Source organism: Aptenodytes patagonicus, chromosome 4 (assembly GCF_965638725.1).
Source record: "Aptenodytes patagonicus chromosome 4, bAptPat1.pri.cur, whole genome shotgun sequence".
Lineage (NCBI taxonomy): Eukaryota > Metazoa > Chordata > Aves > Sphenisciformes > Spheniscidae > Aptenodytes > Aptenodytes patagonicus.
The window spans coordinates 2,290,667-2,312,427 of record NC_134952.1 but is presented as its reverse complement, the minus strand read 5'-3'; the positions used below and the strand labels follow the sequence as shown (position 1 = coordinate 2,312,427).

General features: G+C 45.2%; 1 protein-coding gene across 4 annotated transcripts in view; it reads right to left on the bottom strand.

Annotated features, from left to right (window-relative positions):
- SLC4A11 (solute carrier family 4 member 11) overlaps positions 1-21,761 on the bottom strand; it is a 95,528-nt gene that overhangs the window by 73,468 nt on the left and 299 nt on the right. For 3 of the 4 annotated variants that reach the window (XM_076335647.1, XM_076335649.1, XM_076335648.1), the window contains exon 2: positions 8,610-8,660. In XM_076335647.1, the coding sequence (XP_076191762.1) occupies positions 8,610-8,660 (51 nt within the window). Of the gene's footprint in view, positions 1-8,609; positions 8,661-19,340; positions 19,377-21,761 lie in introns of those variants that run through there. The other variant, XM_076335650.1, reaches the window with a different exon arrangement.

Genomic DNA, 21,761 nt, shown 5'->3' with positions numbered 1-21,761 from the left:
GCCCCCATCTCTATCACAGCAGATTGCCACCTTCATATGAAGGCAGCATTTGCTGAAGCGCCATGAGCTACATGACAGGGTGAGTCAGACCTCTGAGCACAGGAAGTGCCACTTCAGCCTGAAATATGGTCTAAAAGCACTAGCGAAAAGAGATTTTGCTGAGTAGGAGGCCAGAGTCAGGAACTGAGTTAAGGTTGGCCAAGAAGATCAGCGCAGCCCTCCTGTACCTTGGGGAACACCTTTTGTGGTCAGGATGATCCCCCTCTGTCCACCCTGCAGGACTCATCTCATAGCAAAGAGAAACAGAAGAGGCACGAAAAGTGCACAAGGCCAAGGACAGCAGGCACCATCCTTCAGTGCTGCAGGAACAAAAACCAGCTCCTCACCCTGTGCAGCCATCAGTAGCAGATGCCTTGACCCTAAGTCCTTCTGTACCTCAGCCCATCATATGCAATGTGAAAATAAGCCATCCTCCCATTTTATGCAGGTGCCAGGATAAAAAAAAAATAATTGCAGTTTCTCTAGCCGCTCCCCTCTAAAGCGCCATCCCTTCCCCTGTAATTCATGCCTGGCCCAGGCCTACCTTGCTCCAATATCTCAATATCCATCCCCGGCCCAGGCCTACCTTGCTCCAATATCTCAATATCCATCCCCAAGCCTTCTCCCCTTACTCCCATCATCTTCTCAGACCCACTTCATCTCCCCAGTCCTGCTGCTAGCAACCCTCTCACAACTCTGACAAGGTGCTTGCCCTGCAGCTGTTTTGCTTTCGAGATGACTTTTAAGAGCCCAGGGCTCTGTCGGGGAAAGCAGTGAATTGAGCTGCAGCAGTCAGAGGTGGCATTACCTCTCCCTCCACTGCCTTAGTGGCACCTGGCAGCTGCACCTGGGGTAATAAAACCAGCAGAGTAGTAGTTAGCAGGAAGCACAACTTCAGCCACATCATATACATTCCCTAGAAAAGCTTAATTGCTCCGTGGGAGCAGCACTCACAGCCCAGGGGCTGCAGACTTCTCCAAGAAAGCCGAAATCTTAATCATCAAACTCAATTTCCTGGGAGAAAAGCAGCTATATTACTAACATCATAATCTCACATCCCGGGTTATGAGACTTATGCCAGACACAGCCCCAGAATAACCTCTCGGTGTGCCTCAGAGGAGACAAAGCCAATCGTGGTATTTTAATCAACATCGGCGAGCATGCACAGTAACCAGGTTAGGAGTGCAAATGCATCCATCCACTCTTTGCTGCAGACTCAGTTTAGCACAGCAAGCCAGACAAAACATCTAAGAAGGGAGTCTGTGGGGGAGATTGGGTATTTTTCCTTTTGGCATTACCCAGATGTTGCACAGTTCTGGGCATGCGTGCGCTACACAAGTTTTTTGTTTAGGCAGATACATCGCTGCTACAGTTCTAGCAAAAGGTACACATCCACGTAGCTAGATTAGCAGGGCAAAATAGGAAAGCTAAGATCAAAGCTCATCAAAAGTTACCGACCTCTGCCAAGCCTCTGCAAAAATTGCTGGCTTTATTTCTGAAAGACCACATATGCTATGTCAACACTCTGAGTGCTCAAAGCAGTCTTCTGGAAACCACCAATTTTTACCCTCAACTTCCAAGGTAGTCTACACTACAAGTCTGGAAAAGTGTTCTCATTGATAGCACCTGGTTGTACAGCAATGCCTATTCCCTCAGGCAAATCCACGCCCCAGCCTCCAGAATCATGGGGTAGCATCTGCTCTTCTTCAGAAATGGTAGTTGCCCCCTCCCGCGAAATCTCTTCAGCAAGCTAAAGTTACATTAAAAGGGTTCTTTTGAGCTCGTACGATTAGCAATTCAACATGATCAGCTAGCCATGTTAAAAGCCACCTCAGACTTCTCAAATGAGGTTTTTAAGGCACAGAAGGCAGCAAACTGCAAGACGGGGCGTTTTTACTGGTTTTGCAAAACAGCATTTGTGGTCACCTCGCCAGAACATAGAGACAACGGTATGCACTGTGCTCCTGCCGGATTCAGCCGCCTCAGACATTTCACCCTGGGAAAAGCAAAGGCTTTCCTTCTAACATCACTGCTTTAGATATTTTTTGTCACTGATCCTGATCCATTCAGAACTGAAACCCAGTGGCTGCCTCCACTCTTAGCATTTCAAGCCATAAACCTCACACAACCAAATAGCCAGCTCTGCTGCAGTCAGTCAAGCGCAGGAGTTTGCGAGTTCTTGTTTTGGAAGAGCCCAAGAACTATTTGCATCCAGTTTCTCAGAAGAATTACAGGTCAAGTACAGAAGGACAACAGAAGCAATAATAATAATATATATATTCAATAGCTTTTAAAGGTAAGGGGGCATCAACTGGGACATGGGCATTACCCTAAAATCAGGTCTGGTTCTTTGAGCATCCCAGTGCCCAGTTGTAATACAGTGTTAAGGAACTTGAGAGAATTAAGCCCTGTATCTACCTAAAAACTAGTCATGATTCTGGCATTAAGTTAAAAAAAAAAAGTCAGCTTCATCTGATTTTTCCACTTCCGTGGATTTTCAACTTGCTCTAACCAACAATAGACACTAATTTTCAAGAAAGGCATGAGGTTTTAATTAACCTGAGCTAAAGTGATCAGCCTGAGCTTTAAGCTATCAGAGGGCTTGCTTTGTTCCCCGAGTACTGCAGTCTTGCAGATTCACTGCATCACTCAAAAAATACCCAAATTCCCAACATTGGGTGCAAAAGGAAACTCAATTAATAATGGAGCCTCCACCTCCATTTTGACCTTTACACTCTGCACAAAAACACGGACTCATGTTGCCTCCAAAGGTCAGATAACCTTACAGTTAGTTAATATTGGCAGGGATAAAGCAATCAAAGGATTCAGGAGAGACTGGGAAGAACTTTGTACAAGTGTTATCAGTTCTCCAATCTGCACAGTATTCTAGAAAAAAGGGTTTAAATAGCATATCCTGCTCTCTCACACACGCTAACCACCAAGGCAAGCTTCTGGTCGTATCTCATATGCCGATTTCAGCATAATCGGCTACTTATCAAAATAGGTCTCTTCTCAGAGAAAGAGAGCAATTATATGGATAGAACAGCATCTCTTACTTAAATATTTGCCTAGATTTTACATGTTCCTGCTGAGGTCACACTTCAAAGTTAGGGAGTCACTTACCGTTTTGAATCACAAGAGTCTGAAAAGCAGTCATGAAAAATTCCCTCCTTCCTAACAAATTATTCCATTTCACAGACAAGAACAATCGCAGTGCTGTAGCCACAGAGCAATACCCTCCAAAGGCTGCTATCAAGTCACATTTTGCAAAGCTGTCTCCCACAAAATTAAAAATTTAAGCCACGCTGATTAAATAAAGCAGTTCCGCATACAGCTGGATGCTTGCTAGAATTTTAAGCTTTTCCTTTCGTTCACAGTTGAGAGATTCCCTGGCAAGGCTCACTATTTTTGTCCTAAGGAGATGTACCCATCATGCGGCAGGCAGCCACGTGGACAGGGTTTATACCAGCCTAGGAGAAGACCACTAGGGGGGCAGGGGTTGTCCACAGACTGCGTTGTTGGACTGCTGAGGGTTTGCTGCTGACAACCAATTGGCAAGAGAGGTCCAGAGCTTACCTCCCATGCTTTTGTTAGAAGACCTCCTTTATTAAGCCAAACATTATGGGTTGGCACAGGTAGAGTAATGACTTCTCTGGGTCATCTAGATGGGATTTACAGAAGCGTCCTCCCACCCCTCAAGCTACCTGTGGGTAGCCCTGGGATTGAAGAACTGGGGAAGGGTTGGGTGATGCTTCTTGGCTTTTAAGCAGTCAGTGGAAGCTCATCAGATATGGGTTTGCAGCCTTTTGGATTAATGACCACCTGCTATGGAGATGTCAGCCCATTACCTAAACCTTTCAGAGTGCTTCAAGACCACAGATTAAACTACAACCTCCACTTGTAAAAAAAAAAAAGTAGAAAGTGTCTAGCAGGTGAGTCACCAAGACCAGACCTGCATCCTTTAAGTAACAGATCCCTCCACTACTGGCCAGCCATAACTTCAGTCGCATGTTTCCAACCCTACTTCGAGTCAATCTTTTGTCATGAAGAGCCAGATGGAAACAGAAAGTTTCCCCTGCCACTTCAGTAATAATTCATAACAGAACCGAAAGAACTGATCTGCTACAAAAAAACACCCAGGCACTTTTGAATTAATTCCAGTATTGTATTTTGCAGCCAGATTTCTAGGAAATATTGTGAATAATCCAAGTAATTCAGTGGTGCTTTGTTTTTATTTTTTGTTTTGTTTTCACAAAACACAGCAGCACGTGGAATTTCAGTTCTGTACCAGAACCCACAGAAAATCGGAGTGTTTGTTTTATTATAGGTCTCCTGATAGATGGTTCTCAGAAATAAAAATCTGCAAGAGACCTGCAAAGCCACCCCCTCGGGCTCTCCATAGGTAGCAGTAGTGCATCTCCTGCTGGTGAACCGGGCATCTCACTGGGGGAAACCCCCTTTAAAAGGATTTGTTTCAGAGACATTTAGATTAATCTCCTAGTTAGGCAAACAATTCCAAGACAGATAAAGACAAATTTAAAAAAAAGAAAAAACCCCACACCACACATACCAAACTGAACTGCAAACTGAAAAACAAAAACAAGCAGATAAAATATATCCAAACATCCCAAGCCAGACTGAGGCCTTGGGGCCCTTCAACACAACTGCAATTTATTGTGCCAGCAAAACCAATTAATAAGTCAGAAGAGACCAAGCAGTGAGGGATTTGCTCCAAAAGACAAAAATTTATGCTGCAGTATCTGTTGAGCCAGCTTTAAAACAATGCAACCATTCAAATATCCCCAGCACTATACTGGGACTCACTCCTTTGGATTTTGCAAGAGGAACTAGAAAGCCTCTGGTTTTGTGTCTTATCAGGGAAAATTCTTGGGTCAATGAAAAAGCTCATCATACATTGGCAGAATTTAATCACTTGCAGCTAATACCAATGCTTTTAGAGCTAATCCACTTGTAGCAGGCACTGGATACCCCACCACCACCAAGGAGGGTGCAGGAGGCTGACAGCCAAGAGACAATGTGGGGCTTGATGAGTAGTTATTCTGAACATAGATTGCCAAGCTGCATTTCATCAGGACTCCAATTATCTTCAGGTTTGGATTGGGTCTACACAATCGTCTCATTAGTCACTTAAATTTGCCAGGAAGAAAACTCATCTGACAGAACAACCTGGCTGAAGATTCAATTGACTTCACCACTCAGCCTGCTCATGGGGTGGGTAGGGGGACACCAAATATTACCGGGCCATGCCAGATTTTGTTCATTTGCTTGGGCAAGAGGCTTGTTTCACAGACTCAAATGAATGAGTAAAAACACAGATTTTCATCAGCAAGGTATGTCAGAGGACAACTTAAAACTGACAACATACATGGGTTGAAGACGGAACATGGCCAACAGCTGCCATCGTACCTGCTGCCACCACACTCTCCATCGGAAACTTCTAACTGGGCAGGCACAAACTTATTTCCTTATTTTTCCTCTTAACGTTGCCTCTACAGATCTTTTTCCCCAGTCATATTGTATGCATTTACCTTCTGCAGTGCACTAAAGGCCACAGAAGCAGCTTTCAGTCAAGTTCTTCCAGCAATAGGGGAAAAGCAGAGTACACTGGAAACTGGAACTTGTAGCTAAAGACATGAGCTCCTTTGATTAACCTCCCAGGTTTTTAGCCAGTTAAGAAGTTATCAAATCAGTTGATACATGGTTGGGATCATAACAACCTCCTGAGCCTCCAGAATAGCCATATATTAACATCCATTCACTAGAAAATCCTTCCCGGGCTTTCCTCAGATCCTCAGTAATTAACAGAGCTAAAAATTATTAAAAATACTTCAGTAAGGTTTTTTTATGAACAGTAAATATCCAGGAGATTCTTACAAAGCACTGCTTTGGTGCTGCAGCCAAGATTACCCTCACTATAACGGTTTAAACTAAAACTGAAGTCTCAACTTTCAAGTTTTAACATTGCTGCAGCTGCTATTGAGAACACAACAAGGGTAAGAAAAAAAGTTAGCTGGCAAAGACACAGTCTCTGCACAGAGCCTCAGATATGGTCAGAAACAAAAACATTCTAATTACTAAGGATACAGAAAACCATATGTATATGCAAGATCTCAGGAGGAGATAAGGAAAAAAGCTCAACTCTGCAAAGGGCAATAGAATTAAAAGATGTTTCTCTACTGAGAAAAGGGAAAAAATGTAAGTGCTAAGGGAATCAAAAGAAGAGGTTTATTTTTTCTTTGCCCCCCACCCCAGCTTAGGGGATTAGGTTTTTATTTTAGAGGTGTGGCAAGAGCATCTCTGTCCCCATAATGAACTGGTAGATCCGAACAAGTGGTGCCAATAAACAGCTTAATAATTACGTAGCTCCATTTCAAAACAAGCAGTTTTGAAACTATGTGAAAAGGTAACTTATTTCTCTGCGGTTTCCTCTAGCCCTGATTAAGCTTTTGGGTAAGTCTTCAAGAATCTGAGCGCATGAAGCTTCTGTACAGAGCGTGCCAAAGCACTGCCTTGCAGAGGGATGTGAATATTCGCACTGGCAACCCCCGAGATGTGCTGTCCATATATTCTGTGCAGAAACGCACAAGCCCTCCGTTCAATCAGGCAGTAGAAGGTGACTCATCACTCAACAGCAACTGAACTTCTAAAAAAAGGTCAGTTTGTAACGAGGGACAAGAATGACAGCAGATCCGAGTGTGAAATAACCAAGAAATCCACTGTATTTTCAATCACAATTAATACAGCATTCAATACTGCATGCAGGCTGAAGAGGAACTTGCAAGCAACCTTCCCTCCTTCCCCCAAACCGTGCAGAAGCATAACAGGAAAGAAGCATACACAGTTTCATTAAGTCCTTAATGGTAGCTCTAAGGTGCTCCTTAAGACGAAGGAGAAAGCTGAGTAATAACACAAATAGAGCAGAAATAAATGCTCACTGCCATGGCACCGAGTTGACAAAAAAGCATGTCTCGTAAGAGAGCTTTGCACAGGGAATGCCACAACTACAAACATGCACTCTAAAAACATCCAGATATCTGCTTTTTTTGTTTGTTTGGACAGTTCAAGGAAGACGAGATACTGAGTCCTGGAAGGGGGAATGTAGAGCCTTTCCACATAAGATGCTAGGACAGACAGATACGCTTGTGTTCCCTGTGGCAGGAGGGCTTGGGATGAAATAGGTGGCTCCAGAAGGCAGCTGCCTTTGTCCTTCCTCCAAATCACACAGCAGCATTTCTCACCAAGCCCTTACGCTGCTCTCAGACAGAAGCTAGAGGCTTAGTCATCTCTCCAGCTCCCAGCCTGGACCACCCTCTTACACCCCCAGCCCTCAAGAAAGCACCAACCACATTCCAAGGGGCCATGAGCAAGCCAGGTAAAGGTAGGAGCAGGGCTACCCAGACCTCATGCCCCACATGACCTCAGAAAACCTGCAAATACCAAAGAAATAAAACCTCCCTGAGGTCAGACATAATTTCTGCCCATCTGCAACTCAATCCAGCCTTCAGAAAAGACCTCTTACTAGAGATGAGAGTACTTGCTTCCAGTTTCATCCTTTTACACCTAGAAATTGGCTCCATATAACGCTTTCAGAGAAGGCAAGTGAACCAGTGCCAAAGGAAGCGCTGTCAATAGCAATGCTGGATCTACTGCAGCTGACATCTGGCAGACATTCAGCTTCCCCTTCCCAGATGTTAAGCTAAGACTTGGCCCCCTGGAACAAGATGGATGAGCCTTCTGACAGCTACAAACATCTACAGGCCTAAAGAACTGAAGCATTTTAGTCTTCTGCTCTCACCATTTGGAAGTCCTGAATACTCCAAGCACTGCTCCTTCTCAAGGGCAAGAAGCCCCAGGCCCTTAGAGGCTACATCCTGAAGAGGCTGGTCTTGAGTTGAACTCTCAAGACGATCTCTCCCTAACAACCCTCACGCATGCTATTTCTCCAAAACCAGTAGAGAAGTTGGGACTTCTCTGCACTTCAAGTTTGGTTGTACGATACTTTGGCCCTTTATCAGTACAGTATCTCTGACAGCTCAGCCACCTTTGTTGAGGCAGATGATACAAGTTTCCAAACGCCACAACTTAACCTTTGCTTCAAAGAAAAAAAAAATCTTAGAGAGCACTTTGCACTAAAAGATGCATTTACCAGAGCCATCCAACTTTTGCCTGATGCTCTCAGCAGGATGTCTCCAAAGGGATCTGACACCTACACACGATCTCCACTCCAGAAAGAGAGACAAGCAAATACACCTGCCAGCCTGTATTACAGGAAAACATCATGAAAGAACTTGAAAAACAAGGAGCCACCCAGAATAGTCACTGATGACAACGTGAAGATGATTATTTACTGCTTTGAATATCTAGAACATCTACAGGATTTAAAAACGCAGAGTCTGCTTCCAGCGCAAGATTGCACAACCACCGTGCAAGACACTCTTCGCATGCTGCTTAAGCTAAATGGGTTTTGTATCACCTGTTTCAAGTTCTCAGCTAGCCTTGCAGTGCAGCTCTCCCTCCAATAAGGCACAAAGAAGTCAAATAATACTTGCCACTCTCTTCAAAGAAGTATCCATTTCTTGACATCGCTGCTGGTGGAGACTCTAAAAAGACAGGAAAAAAAGGAAACATAAGAATCAAGATGCTGAATGTCTTCACCTTACTGCTAAATCACTGTAAGCCTGGATTACAGCAAAAAGCCAGCCCCAAAATACTGCAGGCATCAGATTTGGCAACTTGAACCTTTTGTTTATTGACTTTAGCATTTAGCAGAATATCCTATACGGTCACTGCTTGAAAAAAGTTAAGCCGTCTCAGACATCCTGGGCTGGGACCACAAAACAGCAAGACTAAAGATCAGGACAAGCCTGATCATCTCAGTGACCTATCAAACCTGAACAAGGACATCCAAAAATAATACAAGCTACACATCTGCAAGGCTTCTATAAAAAATACAAGCCATAAGGTAGAACCTGGACTTTGTTATGTTCAGATAAAAAGAATCAGTTTATTTTAGAAGAAAACAACTCAATTTAGATGAGAAAGGGATTTCACATCCTATTCTGCTGCTCCTAATCTTTAGTCTATCCCAAAACAGTGCTTGGCACTTGAAGATAAGCATCAGAACGCTGTAGCCTTCCTTGGCCTGCTTCCTGAGCAGGGGTCCTGCAGCAAACACCATCTGCACCAACAGGGTCTCATGAGGAAGCCACAAACGGGAAATGACGCTTGACCAAGAGTGAACCCACAAACGCAGCAGCACCAGGACCGAATCCCCATGATTCATTACAGAACATAATTTATTTGTTAGTGAGTCAGTTCTGCAATTAACTGCTGGCAAATTGGGTATTTACCATGCAAAGAGATGTTCAAACAGCATAGGAGCACCTGCTTTCAGGTGTGATCAAAGTCTGGTACCCAAGCCCAGCCTGGCTGTTTTTAATACTAACAGCATTTGACAGCTCAGACTGCGTGGGCTAGAAGCACCAGCTTTTCTGTACAGGTGTATGCCCCATTTTACGGTGCGCTAACAGAGCTCTTTATTTCAAGCCTTGAGCAGGAGTCACCCAAGCAGTCCCTTAAAAAGCCGCTACTAGATGCTGCCTCTTTATATGCTTCTTCCCAGCCAAAATGCAATCAGAAAGAGGAATAGATTTGCTCCGTCTTTCCCCATTTCATTAGGTTAATCAAACATTACCTACGCAAGCCTGGGATGAATTTGGGCCAACAAGGAAAGCGGTTTTGCCTGCTTTATTGTTCTCCAGATTAGGCTTCCTGCTTTTCGTTTGAGGTATGAAACTGTTTCCCAAAGACCCATTCTCTACCCCATAACTTTTGGCTTACAGGTTAAGTGCTGCTTTTTTTTTTTCTTCCCCTTTTACAGTGTGCCACGTTTTCAAGCATCATAATTCATCCTGGTCCACTGGGAGCCTTTGTGCACCAAACGGATACAAGCCACACCACTGACGGCAGCACCTTCCAACCCTAACACTCGTCACAGCCCAGCGTGGCTCAGACCTTTCAGTGCAGACAGCATTTGGCTGCACAGGTTCCTGGAGGAACACCCTGATGACCATTTAAAAAAAAAAACCAACAAAAAAACAAAACCCCACACAAACCCGAGGGCAATTCAAGTATCTGGTCCAAGAGAGAAACACAATGTTCCAATTTCATCCCAGAACAATGGGTTGGAGGAACAAATGCACCGTGGCCAAGGGGCACCCATTACAATTGTTTCCCTCCACCTGGAAGGGAAGGAGAAGATCCATCCAGACTGATTAGCATGCTAATGATCAAAGGAAAGTTTTTTAAAGAGGCTCTTATTGTGTAATGAGTGCATTTACGTATTTCAGAGAAACAAACAAAATACGCCTAGGCAGATGGATTACCCAAGGAACTGACATTCCCACCAGGATGGTATATCAATTTCTCATTTCTATTATGGCTTCGGAGGGAGCCTGAAGCAACATGTTCATCCTTCACTAGGCAAAATGAGACACTGTTTGCTTTTTCTTTAACTGAACACGCCTATTTCTATGGGCTGATAATGCCCAGTGAGCAGGAATTCACAGTTGGTTGCTTTCTTCATCAGAAATACCTTCTAACTGCAGTGTTGCCTGGGTTGACATCGCACCTTTACAGGAGACTCTGGTTTGGTCGCTGCTTGGACTAGGCGTGAAAAGGGCAAGGCTGGGGTATTACATTTCATTAGGTGGCACTTGCTGCTCTGAGTCACTAGTGAGCAACAGTCCCCCAGGCAACATGCTCAGGCAATTATGTTGGAGGTGCTGTTTTTTCAGATGAGTCATAAAACAGAGGTCTTAACCTTGTAATTAAGGATGCAATGGCACGTTTGGGGGGGAAAAAAAAAAAAGTCAGGCATTCACCCTACTACGTCCTGGCTAAATCCCAGCCCTGGTAATTTGTCTTCTCCCTACATAATGCTGTCCCATAGCACCAACGGGGTTCAGACTTCAAAACAGTCTTGTTGGAGCCTTTTGAAAAGCTGTTACAACCCCCACGGAAGGGGCTACGCATATTAACATCGGGAACGGTGTTTAACGTGCCCAAGGAGGTAAAAGGTGATGGGGTGTTTACACAAGTCCAGACACATGTGCAGAGCTAGGGGACTAGCTTAAAGGTCAACAGATTAGCAGAAGTGGAGGTAGGAAGGGTAAATTGGGGGCTACATCATCTGCATCTCTGAGAATCTAGAGAAAGCAGTATCCATCTAACTTTTTAACTGAGCAGAACAAAGGAGACAGATTTGGGAGAGAGGGCAAGTGATATCTTTCCTCCTCGCGCATCAGCCCCCTTCTCCCTATATTTCCTCAATCAGTTAAGCTATGCTTGCTTGTGCTAATGTTTATGGGATGCCAGCTAAGGACAAGGCCAGCTAGACTGTGCTTAAGTGCATGTTCAGTAGCAGTCGGCAAGGCAAACATCAGCAGGCTCCGCATGCCTCTCCTTTCACAAGGCTTATGGGATTTTCATATCCAAGGTCTCAGCTCCTAGTCGTGTTTCGCTGAAGACAGGAGCAATGGGTTAGAGTTGTGCAGAACTGACAGCAAGGCAGAGTCCTCTTTTCTCTAGCAATAAGGTACATACCCACAGCCTGACGCACACACCCCCCAACCTGCATTTCCTCTCCCCATCTCACCTCGATTCTTGAAAAAAAAGAGCTCAACTAAGGGGCAGTTATAAAACACTGCGGTAATCCATGCAATTGTTTAGCTTAGGGAAGCCTGGGCAGGAATACAAGTCTCCAAATACATTAGAGATCAACATTACAATGCTCCAGGCTTTGCCTGAAGTTGCAGAAGTGTTTCTACAAAGTATAAATCAGCCCCTGCTCGAGCCTTTGCAGGCTGGAGGACAAGACCTACAGTCTGGAGAGCGCTTTTACCACAGGGAGTTCCCCCTCTCCACACCAGCGCACCACTTCCCTCGGATCCACCAAACCCACGTCTGTAGTTCCTTTCCCCCAGGTTTTCTTTCAGATTTCAGCAAATAAAAAAAAAATACAAAGTAATTTCAGCAAGACATAAGGTCAGGCCTTCTAGAGACAAAGCTGGAAAGCATTACCCTGAGGAGCTAAGACAGACAACACGGCAAATTCGCACTTGTACCTCTAGCGTCTCTCACAGAGAGGTCTGTGTCCTCACTCTCCAGAGTCTGCTTTCTCATCCAACACCTACAAGGACAACCAGACTCTCCAATTGCTCTCCCTGTCCAAAGGCAGAAAAAGATACCATCTTCCATTATCTGCCAAAAAGCATGTGGTATAGCTGTTTTGACAGTTTATGCAGTGCTCTTCATTTTTAAGAGTTAATTTACTCCAGCAAATAAGTTTCTACTGCCACCCCACCTTATTCCCTACAGGGATGCCTATTAGATGAGACTAAATTGGACAGGCATTAAAAGTGTCACCACTTAAGTTGCTTTTTCAAAGAAAAGCTTCTGACTAGTTTCTCATCCCTTTATAAGCATTGAATTCAAAGGTAAAAGCAAAGAGCTGAAGCACTGCAAAATGGAAAACAAAGCCTATTTCTCTAGGCTCGGGAACACAGCTTAAGACTTCAGAAGTCACTGTCCTTTGACTTGAAGCTACTGCAGTGACTTCAAAAGCCACCAAGGGGAAGGCATACGGAGTTTACTTCTTAACTGTTGCTAGGACAGTCAAGTTCACTGTAGTTTAAGGTGCTTGTTCTTAGGAGTAGGACAAATCAGAGGATCTGCAGTAGGAAGTATCAGACCAGAAGGAGGTATACTTCCTGATTTCTTACATTCTTACCATTTCTCCATTTGCATTTAACAACAAAAACAGACAAAACCCTACCATGCCATCCTCCATTATTAAATTCCTGTGGGAAACGTGTCTCAGATCTAATAACCCATTTTAACTCGCTTCTTTTAAGGTTAGTAATAAGTTCTCTTGAGCCTTGCAATATTAGTGGATTACAAATAAAAACACATTCTCTGGATACTTCGGTAACTCAATTACAATGTTCTGCTGCTGGCATCTTCCAAGTAAACAGCCCTCTGCAGCACAAGCCTTATATTGAAGCAAAACATAGCTCTCTAACAAGTTTTCTACAAGTGGCACTTACAGACTTCGGCTTTTATGACTTCCCTTCAGTAAACCTCTCCAAGTTCTAGTGTCTTGATATTTAATTGGGGTTTACTTTGAGACACCACCATTTTGAAAGAGCTGTTGGAAAGGTACTTTTTCATTTACAGGCCCTTTAATATCGGCTGCTCTTGGGTTGTCTCTGAACACAGGCAGCCTGTACATCTGGACCATTTAGTTACCCCATAAGTACTGATGGGAAAACATTGGGTACCTTCATCATCTTTTACTCAGGGTGTGCTCCAATATCCCAATTTCCACCACCTTCTTCAACACTGCTTTGCTGAAGCTGAGGACATTTCTGACACTGATAAGCAAATGCAACGTCTTGCCTTAAAGTTGATAAAGCCAAACACTTGAGCCTCGGAACAAGGAGTTACAACAAAAATCACTTGTTCAGCTGAGAAATACTTTAGACTTTCCCAATTTCCTCCCAGGAGGAATGAGCAATTCTCAGCATGACAGACTGAACTGCCCAGTTATCTGGGAAAAAACAAAAATCTACTTGCCAGAAGACATGTAGGGCTTTAGCTTTGAAGCAAGGTTTTGGCCACTTCGAGCTGACTTCCAGAAGTTTGTCAGTCAGTGCTAAAAGCGTCCATCACTACCGTTAAATAGTTGGGCACCAGCTTCCCTGCGTGATGGGGAACATTGCAGTTGGTTGCACTACCTCAAACAGATCCGGGGCCAAGTCCAGCTTGAACAAGTGTATTGTCTCATCTAAGGCTTAGATCTGGGGAAAGATGACAAGTCTACCCCTATCCAAGGCTCCATCAGACCTGGTATTTAATATTGAACTCTGAGCCTGCTTTTTATTCTTTGTTCTCTCCACCCCACCGTGAATTAACATCACAGGACAAGGGAGTCTGCGGCAGCACAAGTGACCAGGGAGCTGCACCCAGGTTCATGCGATTTGGGGCAGGGGGAGAGCCACAATTTATGTGCTTCAGATACCTAATAACCAAACAATGCTGCTCCCTTCCTCCACCCAAAGTCAGCAGAAAACCAGACAGACTTAAAAGAAAAACCACACACAAAGAATAATATCCCAAGGGAAACCTGCAGGAGAGGACTTTTTTTTTTTTAAATTATGTGGAGCATTGATTGAAAGGAGCTTGCAACTAGAGAGTCTAAAAATCTCTGTATGCAGCAAGAGCTCAACAGCAAGAGGATGAGGAAGCTTCAGACTCCTTTCGTAATGCAAAACTGCATCACCGCAGAACAGGAAAAGAGCTTGACAGGCAGCAAATCTGATCACACTGACTAGCTGATCGGGTCCAAATACATCAATATTGCAAGATTCTCCCACATAGCATCGCTTGTACTCATAAAAAAAATGAGATTTTGGCAGTTTTCAGGGAAGAACCAAGCAGCGAGGTCTCCTGGTGGAGAAATTTGCTGCAAATTATTTAAAACCATTCAAGTCAGCAAGAATGAATGGACAGCAGCATGCAAAAAAGCTGTTTTGCCTTAAGTTACCACTTCTCATTTCTATCTATACCTTAAGCAGCTGATCCCTTCCCAGAGCCCTGCATACTTCAACTGGAAAACGCTGGTGAAAGCACAGCTCATACTGGCACAGTCAGAGGTGAGAAGCATGCCCCTGTGCTGCTGTTCTGGGCAATAACAATTGACATACAGGACAAGAGCTTGAGATTTTACCTGTTTTTCTCTACACCTAGAGAGGTGTGACAAAAAAAAGGAAAAAAAAGAAACCAAACCACACAAGTCCGGGTTTCAAAAGCGATCACCGTAACTCAAGGAAGCGCAAGATGAGTAAGGCATGCTTGTTAATACTTGGGCAGGAAAGTGCCTGGTAAATACGGTGTATGAGCCCTGCTGCCTGTGGCAAGCCCAAACATAGACCTTTCCCCAGAAAGCACCAGTTTGCATTGGTAAAGGCAAAAGAAAACATAACAGAAAACCCAAGAGGGGTAAAAAGACCTTTTGTAAGTCATTAAATGGGAAATACCAGCACTCTGCTGCCTTCCAGGGAGTTTTGTCTTGAAGGGATAAGAGTCAAGATCAACTAAAGGACTCTTCTTCTGCAGCTTTACAGCCTCGCTCCCCTTGCGAGCGCCACACGTGCCTTCTCTGTGCAGCCACACGTCTGTCCACATCTCATCCCAAGCAGAGGCTGAGAGGGATAAACCCTTCTTTCATGAGACACACCAGAGCCCTATCCCTCCTCAACTTGTCCTTCATTCATCTCAGTGGCGTAGCTGCGGGGAAGGGCTAAGCAGAGCCCCATGACAAGCTATTCAGCTCCACAAAGGACCAGCTGTGTTCCTCCTCCCCCCGATTATATCCACATGTCCATCACACATGTGGAAATATCTTCCCAATACTGCTTTCTGCAGCACTATTTGAAGAGTAAAGAGTTAACAACATACTGGTCATCATGGTGAAAGCCTGGAGGCACACTCCAGCAGGTACTCACAGGAAGGGCAGACTCCCCTCTGTCTACATTCCCCTTCTGCACTGCTGCCCCCCCCCTGCTTTTCTTCTCAGCTTATCCTCCTCCTCGCGGAGCTGCCAAGCCTTTGAAAAACCACAGCCAGACACTGAAGGATGGACAACGGACTCATCATCCCCACGTGGCACGCCTAGAGGTTTAATGCAGGCAGCAGTACGGCACACCAGCAGGTGTTGGCACCACTTTGTAATAGAGCAGGGATTTTTGTTGGAGACCTTTACCTAAACGGGTTGCTTAAAAACATTGCCTGCGCGCAAACAGTTACAAGAAATCAACTTTTGAGGTCTTGAAAATGGTCTAGAAGACAGCCATGACCCAGGAAGATTTAAATCTACTCCACACCCCTTCACCTTGGTAAGCTTTTAGAAGACGATAAAATGTCAGCCAGAGCAGAGACCAAGAAGGAAGGTGCTTTTAAGTAGCCCAATCCAATGGCAGATTGCTGCTTTAGCCGAGAGACTCAGACCTGCAGGGACACAAGCTTTGCTCTCCTTAGGCGTAGACACGGCCAAGTCCTCTAGCAATCATAGACTCACAGAACAGTTTGGGTTGGAAAGGACCTCTAAAGGCCATCTAGTCCAACCCCCCTGCCGTGGGCAGGGACATCTTCAACTAGAGCAGGTTGCTCAATCCTTACAGGAGAGGATGTTTCTGTTACTAAAGAGCACTTTTAAAGAGTTATGTATGTTTTAACATACTCTTCTTGCCACAGAATTGCACAGATGTGTCACTTGTCTCCCCTGCCCCTCTACTAGAAGAGGTATCCCTAAAGGATTTTCACCACCTCTTTGCTTCCCACAAGGATTTCATTTCCCCAAAATTCCCATTTTTAGGACTAAGAGGTCTGGATTACCAAAACTAAATATCTCTAACACCCTGGGAAGCGTCCCATTTCTCTGATTTTTTGGAGGATGCGACACCAACCCTCTGACATTTCCTAGGCTATCCCACAGTGGACCTGTCACCTGGACATAAAGCTTTGCTCCATGGATTTAAACAGTGTCCTCCACCACAGCATGACCACCCTGGGATGCCAGTCCCGATCCAGGTGGAAAACACAACTTTATAGCTTCATGGCTCAGCAGGCACTAAAGTCTCGAATCAGGGATTATATGCAAGGAGATGGATGTTCTTCTGATGAAGGGAAATGGTGTGAAGAAGTCTTAAATCATAGCACGGTCACTCTGATAAATGAAACTCCAGAACTAATTTTCACAGTTGCTGGCTATGAAAATAGAAAGCATCATATTGAAAGGATAAAAGCAGGAAGCATTGTCCTGCCTACTCACTCCCAGGCAAACACACACCCACACACAAGCTCAGGGATCAGACACGTCTCCTTTCAAAGCGTTTTCCTCACTGTATTGAACAATTCCCCTCTTCATCCCCTCCCCAGCTTCCTCCAGAGCAGCCGTCGCAATAAAACCATCTAATAAAAGATCGCTGGCTGCAGCGGTGACAGCTACCAGAGGCCTCCCCCCCCAAAAAAAAAAAACCCCATGCACATGAAAGGTTGATGTCAGCGGTGCTTGGATTTACCATCAGCACCAGGCTGTCCAGGTTGACTCATCACAATTGAGCCCACCCCAGCAATTAATATCCAAGGGTGCCTCCCAGAGGTGAGCTGCAAGAGGAAGCGACCCTGTAAATTGAGATCCGTGCAGCTGCTTTGCTAACGGGATATCTTCTCCTCCTCCGCCAGGTTTCTTGGCCTGCATTTCATAGGTGAGCAGGACAAGCGGAGAAGTGAGGGAACGACGACGCTTTGGGATTTGGCTGGCGGACAGAGAATTCGGGCTATTTGCCTTTTATTTCAGGTTGAAGGGGGAGGTTTCGTTTTGTCGGGGCCTCTAAAAAAAGTGATTTAAGACTTGCAAGGATTTCTTGCATAAGTGCTACATGGAGAGGAGCGAAAGCAAATACCTCCAGAGATCCCACAAGCTGGCAAAGGCCCAAGAACAGACCAGTTGAGGCTTTTCAGTAGACTTTTCCTGAAACATTTAAATAATTCAGAAAGCATTAACTCTTACTGACAGCTTTTCAGACAGTTCTTTCACTTGCAGGGCCCTATCAAAAACCTCATAACTCTTATTTTAAAAAAAAAAAAAGATACTGCAATGGCCCCAAATCTTGGTCAGAGTTGAATGCGGATTCAAAAAGGTGCCCGAGATATTTTTTCTTTGCTGAAATGCTTTCCTTGTACAGGCAGGTCTTCCAGAGGCCACCACCTGCCACTTATCTGCAGTGGTACTATGTAAAACATGCCAAAATGGTTAAGAGACAGTCTATCAACGTTTCACTTGCTTGGGGCTATTCAGAGGAAGGGAGCTGTTCCCTGCAGTGGTTCAACTGTGTTAAATACTGTAAAAAAAAAAATCCAGCAGCAGCAGCAAGGTGTAAGCTATTAGCTATAAGACCTCTTCTTTGGGGTTAGGTGGAAGAGATGCTCCAGCACCACCAGTTTCACACTCTAGCACACCCCCCCCAGGGTACCAGGATCATGTTTTAGAACAAAGTGCATTTCTATAAAGTTTTTATCCCCTATCTTATTGCCACCAGAAATGAAAACAGCTGCTAAAGAGGCAGCAGTGGCTGGGCCAAGCTTTGCAGCAAAGTTATTCCTGCACCCCTTCCCACCACCACCCAGAAGGCACCTGGATGAAACAGGAGACCAGCTCTAATTCACCCAAAACCAGAAGTTTGGTCAAAAACAAGGTCTATACTGGAAACATGAAGAGACACAGAAGGAGAGCAGTGAACCCAGCCACCTGATCACCAAACACAATTTTCAGTTGTGGTTCCAGGCAAGACACAGAAAGAAAAACATCCCTCTGCCATTAAAAGTGAAAACAGCCCAAAGGATACCCAAATGGCAGCCCAGCTGCCCTCCGCAGCATCAACGCTCCCCCGAGAAACAGGGATTTCGAATCACGACAGGCTTGGCAGGATAACACAAATCACCCCATACGGTTTCTATGTCTAGGAGCCACGAAACAGCAGCAGTGACACCACCACTGCCACGGGCGGGGGGGGGAGAGAGCCAGCAGCACCAGATCTGATTTCGCTGTCCATCATCAACCCAAAATAAAAATGCCCCGGTCCGGTGGTGAAATAATTGCAGACTGACAATCCACGATAGAGTGTTATTCATTAGGACATTGTTTATGGTTCATCTACATGGCTTCCATGGCTACAGCAACAGGGGTGATGTTTGCTAGCATTTTAGACAGATTACATACGTGCATTTTATTTTCACCCAGCACTGCACTTTCCCCACGTGAAACATCAGTATGTAAAGCCTCACAGACAGGCTGTTAGGATGTTTTAGCATTAGAGAAAAACCAGAACAGGTAAGGTCTCTTGTGCTCATCTCCCCATGCACATCTTGAAACTAAATTCAAACCCTGAAAGACAGCACTCTGGTTAATGTAAATTGAATTCAAAAGGTATTTCTCCATCCTTAAACACAACAGCACAGAGACATCTGGCACAGGCAATAGATATCATCACTAAGCAGCAAAGCCCACTGAAAATACATCAAGTACTGCCTTTCTTTAGTGAATTAAATAATTAAAGAGCTGGCAGAGCTGGTTTTCTAGATTTCCTGGCCAAATGCATCGCCCAGCAACAGTAGCGCTTCAATCTTGGGGTTTTGTTTTTTTAAAGACCACAACTTACCTGCACTACTTCTTTAATAGAGATGCTGTTCAAACAGCCTCGGCTCCCCTCCTGGCTGCTCCCCCTGAGCCACCACACTTGTTCCCAAATGCCACTTGCTCAGGTGGCTGAGGCGGCAACGGCTCGTGCTTTTTCAGTGGCTCCAATATTAATCCATCCAGAGCATCTTTCTCCCTCACTTCCAATTGGCGAGCGAGGAATGGGTGGAGTGAGAATGCAACCGATTAGCTCCCAGATGGGCACCTCCAACCCGGCTCTCCCAACCGGAGCAGCGATGCCGGCAAGCCGCTAACTTCATGCCTGCGAAGCACCGCTCCGCATGCCACCGCAGCCCCGGCCAAGGCTGGGCTTCGGGTTGTCTCCTCCAGCCACCCAGATCCCGCTGCCTCTCAGAGCTATTTGCCTCTGATAGCAAGGAGGAAAATTAGAATAATTAAAGTGACCCTGCGCTTCGGAGCCGGCAGCGTTTGCTGGATGCTGTATGGAGAAAGCTCATGTGCCTCCTTAAAAAAAAAAAAAGCTTTGTGGCAGCCAGGCTCAACTGAAGTGAGAAGATACTGTACCTTACAGACAGAAGTACAGGGAAAACAAGAGGATGTGAAGATGCAGGAAGAAGCTGGGGGGGGGGAACCTGCTGCTGAGAGGTAGATATAGCAAATTTCTTAAAGATATAGCTTCTGTACTCTGTGAGCACGGTGCCTGCCCGATTGCGGGGCTGGGCTCCGATGTTTTTTCCACACTACTCAGCATGACAGTTCAGCTGCACGGGCAGCAGCGGAAGGGTTAATGCACGCATTCAATGAGGAGCCTGCATAAGGGAATGAGAAGCAGGGCAATAAGTCTGTGCTCTAACAGCAAGTTGCAGAAAATAGAGCTGAAGAGACCTCACCTCATCCGAGGAGACTAATATCCAAGCCTCTCTGCCCAGCGCTCGACTGTGCAGTGCCTAAAAAGCTTTGGAGGGAAGATGCCACATCCTCTCCCCCGGCTCCAGCCTATTCCACTGCTTCACTTTCCTTACAATTCAAGATCTTCATAACAATAAGCCAAGTCTCCCCCAGCTGGATATTTAAAGCCCAGCGGAATGGTCTATGCTGGCCAAAAAAAAAAAAAAAAAAAAAGAAAAAACCCAACCTAACTCCCCCCAAAGCAACATCAAGTCAGCCTTAGAAAAAGCAGAACCCTAAAAAAAAATAAGACAGAAATGAACAGCAAGTTATCCAAATGCTAGCAAGACTGGGTCACTCCCCTACAGTAACTCTGACAATTACTGTGACTGAAGTAAAAATCTCCCAGTGATGATATTTACCAGGAGGCAGCAAACGTTTCCCAGCGCAAAGCAAGGTGAGGCAGGGCACGGCTCGGGAAGAGGCATCACTTCTAGCAGAAGGATTCAGTCAGAGCCACATACCCCCGTTTTCAGTCCCTGCTTCAGACTTGTTTCCGCTGCATGAAACCACAGGCAATGCATGTTTTTAAACACCTCCTACGCATTTTCTCTGCTGAGACTGCTCATCCAGTCTCCTCCATTTTTTTTTTTGCATACCACCTGATAAGCTTTTCCAGGTAAGGTGCATCATGTTCAGACTGTTATTAAGATGTAAAGGAAGTACATACCATGGTTCATAAAGTACTTGAGGGTGGAAGAGACCCTTGGAGGTCTCTAGCCCCACTCCTTACTCCAGGCAGGACCACCTTCAAAGCTACAATCAGGCTGCTCAGGACCTCATCTCATCAAGCCCAATACCTTCCTCAAAAAAAGTTTTACAGTCAAGACTCCTGTCCTTGGGATCAGCACTTACAGCAGGGCTCAGCTCCTAAACCAGCAGGATTTACTGAGTTTCCCCATATCGATTCTTTGCAGTAAAGCAACGTGTAAAATTTTGAACCAAGCTGGTACTTTTAAGGTACTTCCTTGTAGCAAGACAAATCTGCAATAGAGGATCTTAACACCTTCCCCTATACCCACACTGATACCTTTAATAACAGTTTAAAGGACAGAGTTGACAGCATCACAACCCTAAAGGTGAAACGAGCCCGCCTAGCCTCCAGCAGGTATTTCAGGTTTCAAACATTGCTGGATTCATTTCAGCAAGCGAACAAGCTTATGAAACAAAAGACTGGCTAAGATCAGTTTCTATTTTTATTTTTTTCTGTGCTGAGATTGTTTATCAGCTCTCCCTGGCCAGTCTGCACGAGGTTGTAGCAGGGACCGGAGCTGCTCTTTGGTGGAGATGACAGCGGCCAAGCAAGCACCACCAGGAGAGGTCCGAGAGGAGAGTGCATCAACACAACTGCGCCAATGCATCCACCAAGTCCTACCTGCACTGCCTCCCTCCTTACCCACCATCTCCAAAGCCCCCCCCCCCCCCCCCAAATCTCAGTGGGCTTCTCTGCTACCCCATGCCACCCATCTCCGGT